The sequence below is a fragment of the Bombus vancouverensis genome, unplaced genomic scaffold (genome assembly GCF_051014615.1).
Source record: "Bombus vancouverensis nearcticus unplaced genomic scaffold, iyBomVanc1_principal scaffold0045, whole genome shotgun sequence".
In the NCBI taxonomy this organism is placed as follows: domain Eukaryota; kingdom Metazoa; phylum Arthropoda; class Insecta; order Hymenoptera; family Apidae; genus Bombus; species Bombus vancouverensis.
Genome location: NW_027468936.1, coordinates 224,332 through 240,135, shown reverse-complemented (window position 1 = coordinate 240,135; position 15,804 = coordinate 224,332). Strand labels below are relative to the sequence as shown.

Below are 15,804 nucleotides of genomic sequence, written 5' to 3'. Positions count from 1 at the left end.
TAAATCATGAATTTATAACGAACCCCATTTTTCATTATTTTTTAACAAGATTCCAAAAGATATGAAAAGTAGACAAAACGGAGAGTTTATCTGAACATAATATTTATCGAATAAATCGAAATTTTATTACACGTATTTAAATATTTAAATAATCTATCATTCGAGTGTGTAATTTGTAATTATAAAATTTTATAATTCGTAAACTCGTAGAAGGCAATTAAAAACTCATGAATACACAAGTGTGTGTCACTTCATGTATGTACTTGTTGTATCGGGTATTTATGACATTCAAATAATAATATCTACATTTAGCTTTCGAAAATTAACTTGCTAATACGAAGCGTATTTACCTTCATATTTTATAATAAACTTAATTATTTCGTTAGCAATGAAACATGTGCGTCTCGCAGAAATGTAAAAAATCGTAGACAAATATAATGTTCCTAGTTTTACTTAACTTCTTAATTTTATTTACAATGATTATTGTAACGAAGTGTCTTCAAGTGGCAATAACTCAAATTTAATCCAATTTTTACGAACGCATAATCAAACTCGAATTTTATTCTTTAAGATATAGTTCATTCGAGTAACTCTGAAACGTAATTAATTAAAGCTTAGAAACGAAAGATTAAAAACATTTAATCCCCAATGGTGTATCTATTCCACTCTATATTAATATTAAAAAAACATACAAATCGGCGTCAAAAGATGTCAATATTTACAATCATAAAAATCGCCACGTTAAATCATCTTTTCATCTACTAATCCCACTCATAACAGCACACTCACCAAACAAACTATCAATGATCGCAAACGAGTCACAATGCCTTTCACATTTTACGTAAGCAAAAAAAGAATACAACGATCGTGATAGAAACTTTACAAGTGTCCCATTTACATATGTGCGTGTCTGTGTCAAGACTGCAATCAGTAAGATTAATCTCGTCTGTCGTCGACAGCATGCTTCTCCGCAACCTTACTAGTTGGCACCGAATAATGGTACAATCGTCTCGTAACATGTATGATCGATAACTCGTCACGCTAGAGGGGCATATTCATTACTCGTCGCTTCAGATTGCATCACGTTAATATTAATTAGCGACAGAAACTACGATAAAGGTCGCGAACTCTCGTATGTTGAACCTTAACATTGGGGCAGTGAACGATATTTATGGAGTAGAGATGATATAGCACTGCACGTACGTAGCTGTGCGCATAGCATCGGATTCCATTGACTGTTAAGGGAATTAAAATGAGAAGAGAGAAGAATTTTCCATAACGATGCTACTAAACGGTATCGAGAAGAATCATTTCGTCGATGGTCTACAATAAAAGATTATAATACGTACTTGAGGCGGATAAGTCTCCTACGTGAAAATTACATTGAAGAAGAAGAAGAGAAAGAGAGCGATATAGAACCATGCGTTCCTTCAAGAAAAAAGAAGAAAAAAACCGACTAGATGAAGTAAGTAGTTCGCAAAAATATAACGTATCGTACCTTCGTGACTTTCCATACGAAAGTCGTATTCAGCTCTCCGCGGCTCACCGAATTAAAAAAAAAAAATCGTGTTTGTAAGTGTGCTTTAGATACCGAAAAAAACAAGTTTTAAAAATCATGTGACAAGCGCATTTTTAAATCTGAGACGTTATCCTCTTTTGTTCTCCCGCCCCTGCCTTTTCTACGCCCGTCGAGATCGAATTCTCGCGATATTTTGCAATTCGTAGCTGCCTCTTTGGCACGAACAATTAATGTCACGTTTTTAGAGGATTAGACGCTGAAACTATTAAGAGCTGCTCGTCAGAATATTCCTTTTAATCTTTCACACGATGTAAACTTCCGTGGTAATCGACTTTGAAGTTTATTATCTCGTAATCTTTTCATCGAATTTTAATCCTTTTAGGTTTAAATCTGCCGAGTTTCTGAGCACTGCGTACACATGCAAGCAAAATTTCTCTGAGAAGCGGAAAACTTCGAAATTTTTGTATTTATCTATAACGGCATTGTTTTGCATTTGTATTTGTATTTATCTAAATTTCAAGAATGTCTGAAAGTTGCGAAAATTAAGACATCGATATTTTCTTGTTTGCTTGTGGTAGCTGGTATGGCAAAGTAAGTGTACGAAATTTCTGGGATCTATGGGAAAATTCTCGTTTAGCAGTTACGCGTAGGAAAACTTTCAGAAGCAATCGTAATTAATAAATTGACAGTGGAAAAAGTAATTGGCCGATCGCGAATGGTTTTTCCACGCTTATTATAGCTTTAAATCGCGTTACATCTACAATTAGTCTTGAATTGTACCTCCGTAAAAACAAAAACATGTTTCTCCACTGTAACAGCACGAACGACTCCCACGCATACGTCGAATACTCGCTGCGATTCGAATTCCAGGTATTTGTAGCTCGACGATATTTCTCGAAACACTCTGAAATTGGAATATTCTTCGCGCATTTCTAAGATTCTCCAAGAAGAGATTTCAAGCACTTCTAGGGAGAAATTTCTTGGAAGATTATCTCTGTACTCTTTATGAACATAACGTGAACTTGGCATTATAATATACAGCATGTTGAATGCTGAAATTATCGATTTTATATACAGATTGTTACGACCGTTCGCGGAGAGACGTTGTTGGAATAAACTGTGATTTATAACTTGTTATATCGGTGTCTTATTCAATTCAATAACGCACACAAATACAAAGGAAGGGTATTGCAGATTTATGGAGATTATGGAGAAAGATATTAAATTTGTCAATAAATGCTTTGTTACAGTTGGTACGACCGTTCGCGGAGAGATGCGGTCGCGAGGACGCGTCAGCGAGAGGCGTAAATTCTCGCGACGACTATGTTAATCGACGCCGCGAAATAGTCGTTCCCCTGTTTCGGTTAAGACAACAGAGGTGGTTTAATGAATGTAACACTGTATTAACAGGTTAACATAGAATGATATATTTTACAATAATATGATGAATATGTTACAGAAATTTGACTCGACTTTACGATATCTCTAGATAAATTCGTTTGCTCGTCAGATTTGTCGAAGTGTCACGTTTGACTCGTCAGAAGGAACTGATCCCCTTCGATTATTCCTTTGTCTCATTTGGAAGATGACCCCCACTATGCTCGGGTCACGCCACCGCTCGCGCCTATGATCACGTATGCCTCTTCTTGCGTGAAAAACGTAACGGTCAAAAATCGACGTTTCTAGAGCTCGCTGCTTGGCAACAACTATGCTCTCGTCGATACATTGTATATGATCCGACGGGCAGATAGGGCGGTCTGCCTGCGACACTGTAGGGCCGCGAGCGACGGTTAGAAAATACAGCCTGTGGTAAGCCTCGTGGCGTAACACAGATTTTACGTTAATTTTATTCGAAAGATTTAGGTCAAATTTTTCCTTCGAAGAAGATTTTTCTGTCTTCAAAAGCGATTTTCCATCATTAATCGAAATATCATTTTTGCAATGGCTTGCTAGTGGGATTACGTGTTAAAACGTTCAGCTTTAAAGAGGATTATGTCCATCTCGGCGAGACTAGGCTCTCTAAAAATTGATGAATCCTGTACAGACAATATCTATAGTAAGCAACGCGTCGTCAAAACTTCAAAATATTATTACCCCGCTTTTACGTCGCAGATGTCGACAAAAATATTAATGAGATTTCCTAAGATAATCTCATACTTATTTGTATCGTTAATTCAATCGACTAAGGAACAAGTGGTGAAGAACTATTACCAGAATCCAGGGAAGGTTTTACTGGCAAGTTTTATTACAAAACATCTAAGAACGATTTACATCATAATAAAAATAATCGCGCTATCTCGTCGCGCGACATGCGCACGAGGTCTCTGCGATTGCTAATCGATCTACAAATACTTACACGTACATATGTACAAAACTCGTGGCCATACACCACGTTGTCCATATTATTTTCATCTCGTTAATATATTTTGTATATTTATGATGTTATTATTTTACTAGTATAACGATTATTGCACTATATTCTATAAGATGGAGCTTTTGTACGAACAATTTCAGGAACTTTTATAACAAAGGAAAGTACTAATTTTTAACATTAACTACCCACGACAATTTACGACAATTATTTTAACCTACGTTCTTACTCTAATTTTTATTCGCTCGCCTAATAATTGAATTTTTAATCAATCATTGTTGATGAAAAATCGCGATGATAATTGCATTGCGGATCTCTATGCAAATGCATATTTTCGTGGATACAATAATACAATTGAAAGATTTGATACAATCGAAAGGACTTGGGCAAAAGTATGTTTCTATCCATTAAATATCATCGATAGTGCTGTACATTTGGATATTTTACAAAATTTTGCGTCATACGCATTCTATAAATTTTCGTATCTTCGAATCACCCATAATTGCATAAAAATCCGCTGTTTTGTGATAATGAATATTAATGACGGTGGAATTTAAGATTACTGGATTCAGTAACTTGTCTTACTCTAATACATGTATTGCACGTTTTTGGAAGACTAAAGATTCTTTGCTCGAGATCAACGCGACAAATATTGTACTTCGTGGTGAACGTTTCGCTACAGCCTTTCGACCTCTGTGATCGAGTTTTCGCTTTTCCTCGATTTTATACTCGATCTCCGTAGCATGCTACTCCTTAAAGGTTCACCGCGAAGCGACGCTCTCATCGAATTCCTCGCACTGCATCTAGAAAATGATCGGAACATGGCGACCGGTGGTGTCTCCTCGTCCTCGCGTTTCCTGTCAAAACATTGTGTTACGACCGTTCGCGGAGAGACGCGGCCGCTAGGAGAACGCGTCAGCCAGAGTCGTAAATTCTCGCTACGATCATGTTAATCGACGCCGCGAAATAGTCGTTCCCCTGTTTCGTTTAAGATAACAGAGGTGGTTTAATGAATGTAACACTGTATTAACAGGTTAACATAGAACAATATATTTTACAATAATCTGATGAAGATGTTATAGAAATTTGACTCGACTTTGATCTCTAGATAAATTCGTTTGCTATGTTCGGTGTGTCACGTTTGACTCGTCAGAAGGAACTGCCCGCCCTTCGATTATTTTCGTCTTTTCTGGAAGGCGACCCCCACTACTTTCGGATCACGCCACATTCTTTTACGCGAGGTAAAATAACGGCCACGAGTCGACGTTTCTGGAGGTCGCCCTGCTTAATGAACCATGCGCTTGCCACTACAATGTTTGTTTGCGGGGCAGCCGCGACGATCCGTCTGCGATGTTGTAGGACCGCGAGCGACGGTTAGAAAATACAGCCTGTTGTACGCCTCGTGGCGTAACACATTGCGTTTAAAAATATTGAATCCAATCGCTTAAAGATTTGAATAACTTCCCAACTCGATCCTTCTCTTCTGTTCAAATGATTTAAAAAGCATTTGAAGAAAGAAGATAGTCCAGTTTTCTTTTGAGAGATTTAACAGATTTTAAGAAGAAAGTAATACGAAAGCATACGAAGATGTAGATCTAATAGAATGCTTGAGAATCTTGAACTTGGAGCTTGAAGATCTGTGAATATCTTTGAAAAAAGGAGACCGAAAGTTCCTTTGTGTGATTTTACCTTCCGATACAAGGTACATCCCACATCTTCTGATCTTTTCCAAAATCCTCGCCGTCCTGCAGCGTCTGCGGAAGATCCTTATTCAATGTTTCCGGCAAAAAGAGAGTCAGAAGACCGCCCATAATTCCGAGTGTGCCCAGCACAAGAAGAGGTAGGAACGAGGACACAACATTGAGATAGACTACGAAGGGTGCGAGGATACTAGCAACGTATCCCATTATATGTATCAAAGCTACACCCTGAGCTCTAACCACAGTTGGTTATACTTCAGCCGCATATTGGAGACCGATATTGTATGAAATGTTTATCCAAAATCTACCGAGAATTGCCAGAGATGCTGTATATATACCTGAAAAAAAATTTTAGCATTAGTTTTTAATTCTAATTTTTTATGAAATAATTTTAGAAAATTTTAAGGAATAAAAAGGGAAGAAATTATTTTATCTGTCTGTAATTTGTCTGGTTGTCTGCAATAGTTGATACAAGCATTTGCTAAGCTTAATATAAGCGTGCTTAGCTCTAAGCTAAGCACAAGCAATAAGCTTCTTATCTATAAAACGTTAATCTAGCCAATTTGAATCTAAGGGATTGTATTATGGATTACGGCTACTGAAAGCCATATAGCACTGCTGGAGCGCTGAAGCCCATCATTTTGAGGACTATTGCCAACGCCCTTTGATATATGCGGAAATACGAAGCGATCTTATGATCAAAGCAGTAGAAGGGGAAATAAAATATCTTTACAACGGATACATGATAGGGCTTGGAAACTATTCTAGCAATGTAGCAAATAATCTACAAGCATTTGCATGTTATAAATATTCCAAAATATACATTTTCTTCCTTTCAAAAAGCACAATGTTATACGAATGAAAAATATTCGTCTGATTAAGTCAAAATTATCGACTTAGGTTATTTAGAAGATTGATCAGTAATATAGAAGGGTGAATATATAAAAACGAAATGTACGAACTATTGGAAACGGCAGAAGCCCAGATGCTGAAGATACCAGAAATGACGAGGGAACCACACGCCAGCCATCTTCTGCCCCATCGATCAAGAACGAGCGTGAGGAACGTGTCAGCAGGCAGCTCGGTTGCTGCAGCAATCGTGAACGTAACAAACACGTCCAGGCCTAAATTATCGACGTTTCGTACGTGACCATCGAACACCAAAGAAATCGCCATCCTATATTTCGTAAAACAATTTCATATGATAAAGAAAAGCACGCTATCATATTTCATGTGAGAAGCAAATTCCTTGCTTCAGAAATGAAGTATTTTTAGACAAAAGATATAAAACTGTTCGTGAGATTTTTACAAGATACAATTCCGATTTTACGTCAATCTATTTGATATCTGTTTAATAGCGATACGAACCAAATAACAATAAATAGAATCGTGATATTCCGTAGTCGTGGCGTTCTAAATAGATCCAACACGGAGTACGTTTTGTCTGCTTCCTCCTCTTTGCAGATTCTGGCACAGGTTTCCTGTTATTAGCAAATTTTTAACTAGTTAATGTCGTTTGTCTGTTTTTCTTACAAATTTATGTGAATCTGTTATGTGTACAAAGATTACGATAAAATCCGGAAGAAAGTTTATGTTATATTTGTATGAGACGATCCTTTCGAAATAGTTTACTTGGACGTTCGCAAATTTTTTCATTTTACTTTATAAAACATCAAACCTCTGAAAGTCGATTATCTCCTTATATCGTACATTAATGTTAATATTGCCATGATCTATTCATAGACTGAGCAGTTTCCAAATGTTTAATCTATTTGTATAAAAATTTTCAAAGATAAAAACAATATACAAATTCAATAAATAACATTACAGAAATAGACAATAACAGACAATAACAGAAATTGACAGCAATTTATCGCTGGCAATTTAGGTGATGAATAAGATATAAAATTACTAGGTTGTAAACAAATTTTCATTACGTAAAAGACCCAATTAGACTTCTATTCAAAGAAAATGATTATATGATATGCTTAAAGGCATATAAATTGGTATTTATAGAACGCACATAAAGCAGGAAAGATCATAAAAGTAGAAAATACGGAAAAGATTGCGGTAATCGGTTTATTTACCCGGAATCGTCTATAGATGTCATCGGGCACCTTGGTGCCGTTGATTCGCTCGAATTTACCAAGGATTTTAATGGCCCTGTCTATCTGACCTTGGCTGACCAGCCATCGAGCGCTTTCCGGTATCAACCATGGCGTACCTACGGCTAGAACAAAAGGAACTGAGGTGACAATACAGGTCATCCTCCAGTCGGCCAAATAATAGGCGATTCAGGGTAGAATGCAAGTTGCAAATGTGAAGAATATTGCGATCGACATATTCGCCACGAATGTCATCCACTTTGGTCCAACGTATTCTAATACTGGAATAAAAAACATAATATTTAGAAGAATCATCTGTGAAAGAAATATTCTGTGAATAAAGAATGGAACAATATATTAGGTTGTCGCAGAAATTTCTTTCGTCTCGTAAGGAGATAATAGACGCATACTATTTTTTGTTTTATATTATTTTATTGAATTATATTCATTGGGACAAAATAGATCACACGTAATTCAATAAAATAATATAAAACGAAAGAAACTTTTGGGGCAACTTAACGCAATATGAAGAAGAAAAATTTGAGTTACAAATATATAAAAAGTAGATATACAATATATAGATTAATTTAACAAACGTGTTTAGTTCTACGATTAAATCGTGTTTAGATCTAATAACAAGGACTTTAATAATTTCCCGATGATTGTTCAAGCCCATTTAAATTTCCGTAAGTGTTTCGATACTTATCGACAAGAATACGTTTCTATTTACGAATTATACAGGGTGGTTGGTAACTGGTGGTACACGCGGAAAGGGGATGATTCTACGTGAAAAAAGAAGTCGAAAATATAGAATAAAAATTTTTCGTTTGAGGCTTTGTTTTCGAGAAAATCGACTTTGAATTTTCGCTCGGTACGCGTGCACTTTATCACGTCTCGTTATAACGGATCTCACTGTAGATCGTTGTCTCAATTGACGTTATTTTTAAAATTTTTTAAATTTTTAAATTTTTAAATTTTTAAATTTTTAAATTTTTAAATTTTTAAATTTTTAAATTTTTAAATTTTTAAATTTTTAAATTTTTAAATTTTTAAATTTTTAAATTTTTATTCTATATTTTCGACTTCTTTTTTCGCGTAGAATCACCCCCTTTCCGCTTGTACCACCAATTACCAATCACCCTGTATTTCTTAAAGATACAAAAGGTAGAATCACGCGTAACTAGCAATATCATAAATTAACTGTGAATAAACAGAGTCAAAGGATCATTTACATAATTCAAACACGAGCGTGTGTTACCTTGTTAAGCTATTTATGGTAGATATTGAAAGATCGATAAGCCTGAGATACATATTTATGTCGAAACGAACATTCTCTACGGAAAGTCGAGTCTAATTCGATGAAAACAATTGACTTCCTGAACGAACATATCGATATATATCCACAGTGCAATGACAAGTAAATATTACTCTATTTTCGTACAAGAAAACAGATTAAAACGATGAGAAGTTATCTTGAACAATTGAACTGACCTTCGCGATGAATGAATCTCGCAATTTCACGAATACGTAGACGAAATTAATGTCTGGTGCGTATACGTCCAATAAATTAGAAACGCAAGGTTGTAACTCTTTAATCGTATAACAGGACAAGATGCGATAAACACGTGGAAATATATCATAGTGAACAACGTCTATTTGTAGTTGCCGTAAAATAGGGAGTAATTGCTCTTAATGAAGCAACCGTGTTAGCCATTTAATAGTGGCTTGCTTCTAATCCGGAATCACCTTCAATTAGTTGTAACTAGTGGCTTCCTGATAATTACCGCTCAGTGGTTGTTTCTTTTTTTTTTTTTTTTGCTTTATTATAATTGCGATGCTCGAACCATGTTTACCATGGAACTCGCTTCCTTATTTAAAATCACTTTGTACCATTGATCTTTACTTTTCATGCTTCATAATGAACCAATTAGAATTCATAATAAACCAAAATGACGAACGTTCGTTTAAATCACGAGTTTCAGATATTTCTATTCTCTAAAATTACCTGAATTAATTTTTATTAAATAAAATAGCTATAGGATAATTCCACAAATCAGATATTTTGAGCAAATATCTCGGAATTTCCTGTTTAATTCGCCGTAAATTTTCCCAATACGCTCTGGACCTCCTACATATATATAACGTGTCTATACATAACTGTTAATTCATCATTTTCTCGTAATCCTAACAAACAATGCTTAAAAACTTTAACTACATTTTGGATTATTATCTCGCACGAATAAATTTTAAGCTATTAATCGCTTTCCTGAAAATCTGGGTTGGTTATCAGCTTCGGTACGAGACCATCGAGTAACTCCGGTACGCATGAACGGAAATAATCTCCCAGTTATATCCAAATGTTTAATAATTTTCTACATAGAAATTTAATGAAAAACAAGAATAGAAGAACCTCGCATTACAAAAATCAACTTCCATGAAATCTAAATATTATTTATGCTGTCTGTAATTTTCAACATCTTCTTTCGCAAATCATCATCACCATCATCATCATCACCATTGCGACAGCCATTCTAAAATATATGTATCATTAATTTAATAGAAAATAAGAGTAGAAGAACCTCACGTTATAAAAATCAACATTCATAAAACCAACAAAATATCGTTTTTTAAATATATGTATCATTCAGTTTGTATTGCCTTTACAACGCGTAGATAGGGCGAGGAGATCTCTTCTGAAGACGAGATATTATTCTCATAGAAAGGATACAGAAAGGAGAAGAAGACGTAAAGAAGCTTCTCTGAGACCACTCGTTTCATCACTTCGCCTCTCAAGGTTTACTGCCTTTAACATTACATTATTCGCGCAGAAAAAGTATTCGCTTTTCTCCCAGCTGTTTCCGTCACCCTGTTATTTCATATCGTGTTACCGTTCGATCAAAAGCGACAACTCATTTATTGTAAACGAAGATTCCGTGCGGCACAGTTAGCAAAGATAAATTACAGACGATCGTATTAATAATAATAATCTGACCGATATCTCGCAATGCGACCAATCGATAAACGCGAGCACCGTCCAACGCAAGGACGTTGTTAACGTTTCGAAACTGATTAACGTTCGTTCTCTTCTTTCTTTTCTTTCGTTTCTTCCTTCTCGCCTGTTGGCTCGTAAAAGTATCTTAGCATTTATAGACATTTTTTATTTATTTATATTTATTATATATGATGGTATCATAATTAGTACAACAAAGTATTATTACGTTTCTGTTATATATTCATGAATATATTGGAATTTCATTAGGATCGTAATAAAGTCATATAATAATTATATCGAATATGACGTCAGAATTATAAATACGGTTATTATAATGCAGAGTTTCAATTAAGTAAATTTAAAAATCTATATACAAGATACAAAATTATTTAGCGTAATTATATATTTCACAGTAATTACAAAAATATTTAATTATAAAAATAGTCAAACATTTATTATATTAATAAATCCCGATATTTGATAACCATTTATTACATGTTTAAGATAACTATTTATGCTGTATATTTGTACTAAATAAATGTTTGCATTAAATATCTCGTAACTTCTATGTGCATCTTCAGAAATGCTTCAAACTTTACCAATATAATCATTACAATGCTAATGAAATTTCAGAATGTTTTATATAACACATATTCTACATACATATAATTTTTCTGTGGCAAATATGTAAATGCTTTTATAAACTACTAGGTTTATACGCTTTGCAGTCTCATATTTTCCTCCCACTGTTAGCATTATCTGCAGTTTGTATGTGAGTTGTATGAAGTTGATCGAATTCTACGCTTTCAACGAGCTGGTCGAGTGAGGTTCTGCTTGAATAAGTTATAAATCCTGGCAGGAAGAAAGGCACGTGTTATTGATATCGACTGGTTAGCTGGAATGTTGAATAGGAATTTAAAGAACCAACTCAAACTTTATCGATAATAAAATATGGAAAATATGACTGCAAATAATACGTGAAAAATAATGGAAATATTCTATAGGATATTTGAATGTTTATTAGAGAATTTTAATAATAATATGGAACATAAAGAAGAAAGAAATTCGATGATACTAAATAATGATGATACTGAAAATTTCAGTGATTTTTATTAATATAAAATTAACATTAATATAAATAAAAACAAAATCTATTATAAATGATATAGACGAACTTTTTAACTAAATATCGTTAGAAAGAAAAGTGACACAAGTATACATACGAAACAATACAAAAAATCCGCATCTATCTAGAGAAATTTGTTATGAATTTCAAAGTCTGTATAAATACGTATACTAATACATAAAGCTTCTAAAGCTCTAAAGTTTTAGTGTTTAAAAAAAAGTACAAAAATATTTCTATTAAAATATATATGATATTTTCCACGGTATTTTCTACGCAGTTTCTACAATTAAGGATTTCCTCGTTCCCATCGATTTTCCTCTAGTTGTGAGACCCTCGGATAATCACGTCCCTTTCATTGGGTGATGCCCATGAACTATTGCAGTGGCTACATCACTTCCTGGCTTGGTCGTCGTCGGTGGTTGGCTCCTTTCCTGACTCCTTCTCCAAAGGTGCGTGTTCGTTATCGGTGGTCACCAATGAGGCTGATGGAAGGAGAGTGAGAGAGTGCGTTTCGTCCCGGGACTACCGGTGGACTCGTCAGTAAGGCTATGCCCGGTAGTCCCTGCCTTAGACGTAGAGGGAGTCTCGCTAGGTGCGGTATTTATATCAATCGCTCGTATATTCGACCGCTAGCGAGTTAGACAGACAGACTCGTTGTCGTCGTAGCCCTCTAGTGTTGGCGGTTGGTACCCGCGAATCGCCCGGGAGGTGTTGCGCCGCGTTGATGCCTCGACCTGTCGGCGTCCTGTTGATACCGATCCGCCACACAGCCTCCCCCTAGCGCTATAGCGTGACCCCAAAGCTATATAGCGCGATACAAGTTAGAGGGAATGGCTCGTCGTCGATGATGGAAGGCTGATCGTCGTGGGGACGAGGTGGTTGTCGCCTCTGACGTGCTGCTGGAGGTGATGCCCATGAACTATTGCAATGGCTACATCACTTCCTGGCTTGGTCGTCGTCGGTGGTTGGCTCCTTTCCTGACTCCTTCTCCGAAGGTGCGTGTTCGTTGTCGGTGGTCACCAATGAGGCTGATGGAAGGAGAGTGAGAGAGTGCGTTTCGTCCCGGGACTACCGGTGGACTCGTCAGTAAGGCTATGCCCGGTAGTCCCTGCCTTAGACGTAGAGGGAGTCTCGCTAGGTGCGGTATTTATATCAATCGCTCGTATATTCGACCGCTAGCGAGTTAGACAGACAGACACGTTGTCGTCGTAGCCCTCTAGTGTTGGCGGTTGGTACCCGCGGATCGCCCGGGAGGTGTTGCGCCGCGTTGATGCCTCGACCTGTCGGCGTCCTGTTGATACCGATCCGCCACAAAAGTATTTGTACGTTATGGTCAACAACGGGGTGACTAGTTATTAGCGCGTTCTCCTGTTTCATTGAAATTTTAATTCCATCAACGTAGTACGTTCTATGGTCGACGTCTTAACATAATTGTACGGATCGAATGTCTTTACGTAAAACTGTCCCGTGCACGTTGACGATTCGCGGCCAATCAACGATATCAGGCCGAATGTTACGTGCTCAACGCTATTTTTTCGCGTTCACGCTCTCATTGTTTGCGCGAAGGTTCAACGCGTTCGCGCGGCGTACGCGATAATACGCGCTCCGGGAATTTTATCCAAGGAGCATTGTGCGAGCGCAACACGTTGCGACACCACATCCTTTGCCTCTCTCGAAACGTCTTAATAACGAATTATGGTGCAATCGAACCATGCGCGTATAGCAAAAAGCAATCGTTTCTAGCCGTTCACTTTGAACACCGCGAAGGTTAATTTGGCAACTACATATATATCCATGTATTGTGTTTCTAACGATTGCCAAATGCTATTTTCATGCATATAGTGATGCCATCCTTTTGTTACGAAGGATTAGCATCAGAGAAATTTTCGGCTTATTACGCATATTGAAAATGTAACGTAAGATTCATCTTTTTTTTCAGCAAATATGCAGAGATACGCACAGGTGCGTTTGAGTATTAGAGCACCTACTGGTTACATTTATTGGAACGCTCTAGCGGATTTTACGCTGTAAAACATACGACGTGAATGAAAGTTCGGATTTATAATAAAATAAGCAGAAGATACAATCGGAAAAAGGATCTCAGCAAGACGATAGTATTAGGACAGCGTTAGGAAACGGTAGGCCAAGAAAAGCCGGTCGAAAGATGATTCGTAGAACTAAAGGAAAGTGTTGAGATATTGATCCGTTTCATAGCGCCGATGCGAGCGAAAAGCGAACTAAAAATTGCGCGTTTAAGCACTAAAATGTCTATATACTATCACGAAACTACGAAATATTACTAATCTTCTATTTACAACGAAGCTCGTAAGTCTCGTGACCAATTTACACGAAAAAAGATCGAGTTAGAGATACGATAACGCGTTAATGAAACTTCTAATCTCTAAATCTCTAGAGAGAAATCCTTAAAAGCTGTAGATCCTTAATAAACAATTTACCGATTACGACGATATGTCCCCTGATGCTCGTAACCAATTTTACACAGAAAACGGATCACCAAAGTTGCAAGACTTTCGAGTTGGAGGGAATGACGCGTTAACGAGAGCGTCGCGACGTATAATGTTTACAAAGTTTGCGTGGAAATTAACACGATCAGGAATAAGCTGGATCGTTGTCACCGTTTACGATCGTGTTTCCGAGATGAAAGAAACAGCTACTATTATGCAATCGATCGTTTCGAACTAGTAAACGGCGTAGCGAAATAAAACTCGGTGTAAGTCTTAACATACGTTCACTAGCAGGAACGTGTTTTATTGAAACTTTTACGACTCGCTACCGGCTGCTCCAGCCGTTGCATTATTTGAATAACATCGAAGGTTGTTGACCTAGCAACCGAACGAAGGTGCGATCCAATTGGATGTGGATGTAATTACACCTTGAAATACCTTTCGTCATCGAGCATTTCCAATTCCCCGCCGAGTGTCCTCCATTTTTGCGCTTAGTCTTTACGCTCGATATCGTCGCGATTTGCAAGCACTCGCTAGCAACAGAATGTGCGATCGTCGTCGCGCGTCGCTGTTTCGACAGAATTAACGTCGTTGGAATCTCACAACGATTGAGAAACCGCATATTTACTTCGCGCGAAAACCACGATGAACGAGTTATGTCTCGTTCGGGCTAATTTCTTTGAAGTAGTCAATGTGTCGATTTTTAATTTATGCTTCAAATATGTAATATCGGAAAATAAGGATAGAAATTTTTTTCCGATTACTTACAATTTATTAATATTAAATTGAATATACAAATATAAATTGGACAGAGAACGATATTTATTTAACGGAAACTAAATGCAATACTCGTATCTATATCAAATAACTTTACAGTTATTTGATCACTCTCGTCACAGCGAATCTAACACACACACACTCTCTCTCTCTAACAACTCTATCAATTCTCACGACTCTACTCTTCGACGACTCGAAACCTCTAACGACTCTACTCTTCGACGACTCAATTAGCTCTGATCTTCGCCAATACTCTCCTGCTCGGTCGTGCTCGCTCTTGCTCTCGTCCTCTCACACACACACACACGCACACTTTTCGGCTCACATACTCTGGCCTCTCGATTGCCACTCCTTGAAATGTGGAACCGTACTTCTGTTTTGACGCTGCTTATCTTTTCTCGCGTCACTGTTACTAGGCGCTCTTGGATGTAAACAAACCACGAAAGACGACGTACACGGTGTATTCTAATTTCAGCCGATCTCCAATCAAAGCTATTCTACGATATTACAAATATTAAGAATCGAAGATCCAGTGTGGAGAATTTGAAGGGTTGACTCTGAGATTTGAGAGTAATTTCAGAGAATAGAAGCTTAATTCCTGCGATTACTTCCTTCACATACTTCCCCTTTTCGGATCTTGACACTACGCAAGTCTCTTTCGGTCGTGCCGTACACCTCGCTGCAATATGTCCAAATCCGCTGCACTCGGAACACCTAACACCTTCTCCCCTCTCCGGACACTTAACACT

General features: G+C 37.0%; 1 protein-coding gene across 1 annotated transcript; it reads right to left on the bottom strand.

The window, feature by feature from the left end:
* Positions 1–3,812: 3,812 nt before the first annotated feature.
* Positions 3,813–5,868, bottom strand: LOC117164602 (carcinine transporter-like). The gene is made up of 2 exons (XM_076627163.1): positions 5,580–5,868; positions 3,813–4,747 (listed from the first exon to the last, which is right to left on the bottom strand). The coding sequence occupies exons 1-2, from the start codon at positions 5,795–5,797 to the stop codon at positions 4,567–4,569; spliced, it is 399 nt and encodes a 132-aa protein (XP_076483278.1). The 5' UTR covers positions 5,798–5,868; the 3' UTR covers positions 3,813–4,566.
* Between the last annotated feature and the right edge of the window lie 9,936 nt (positions 5,869–15,804).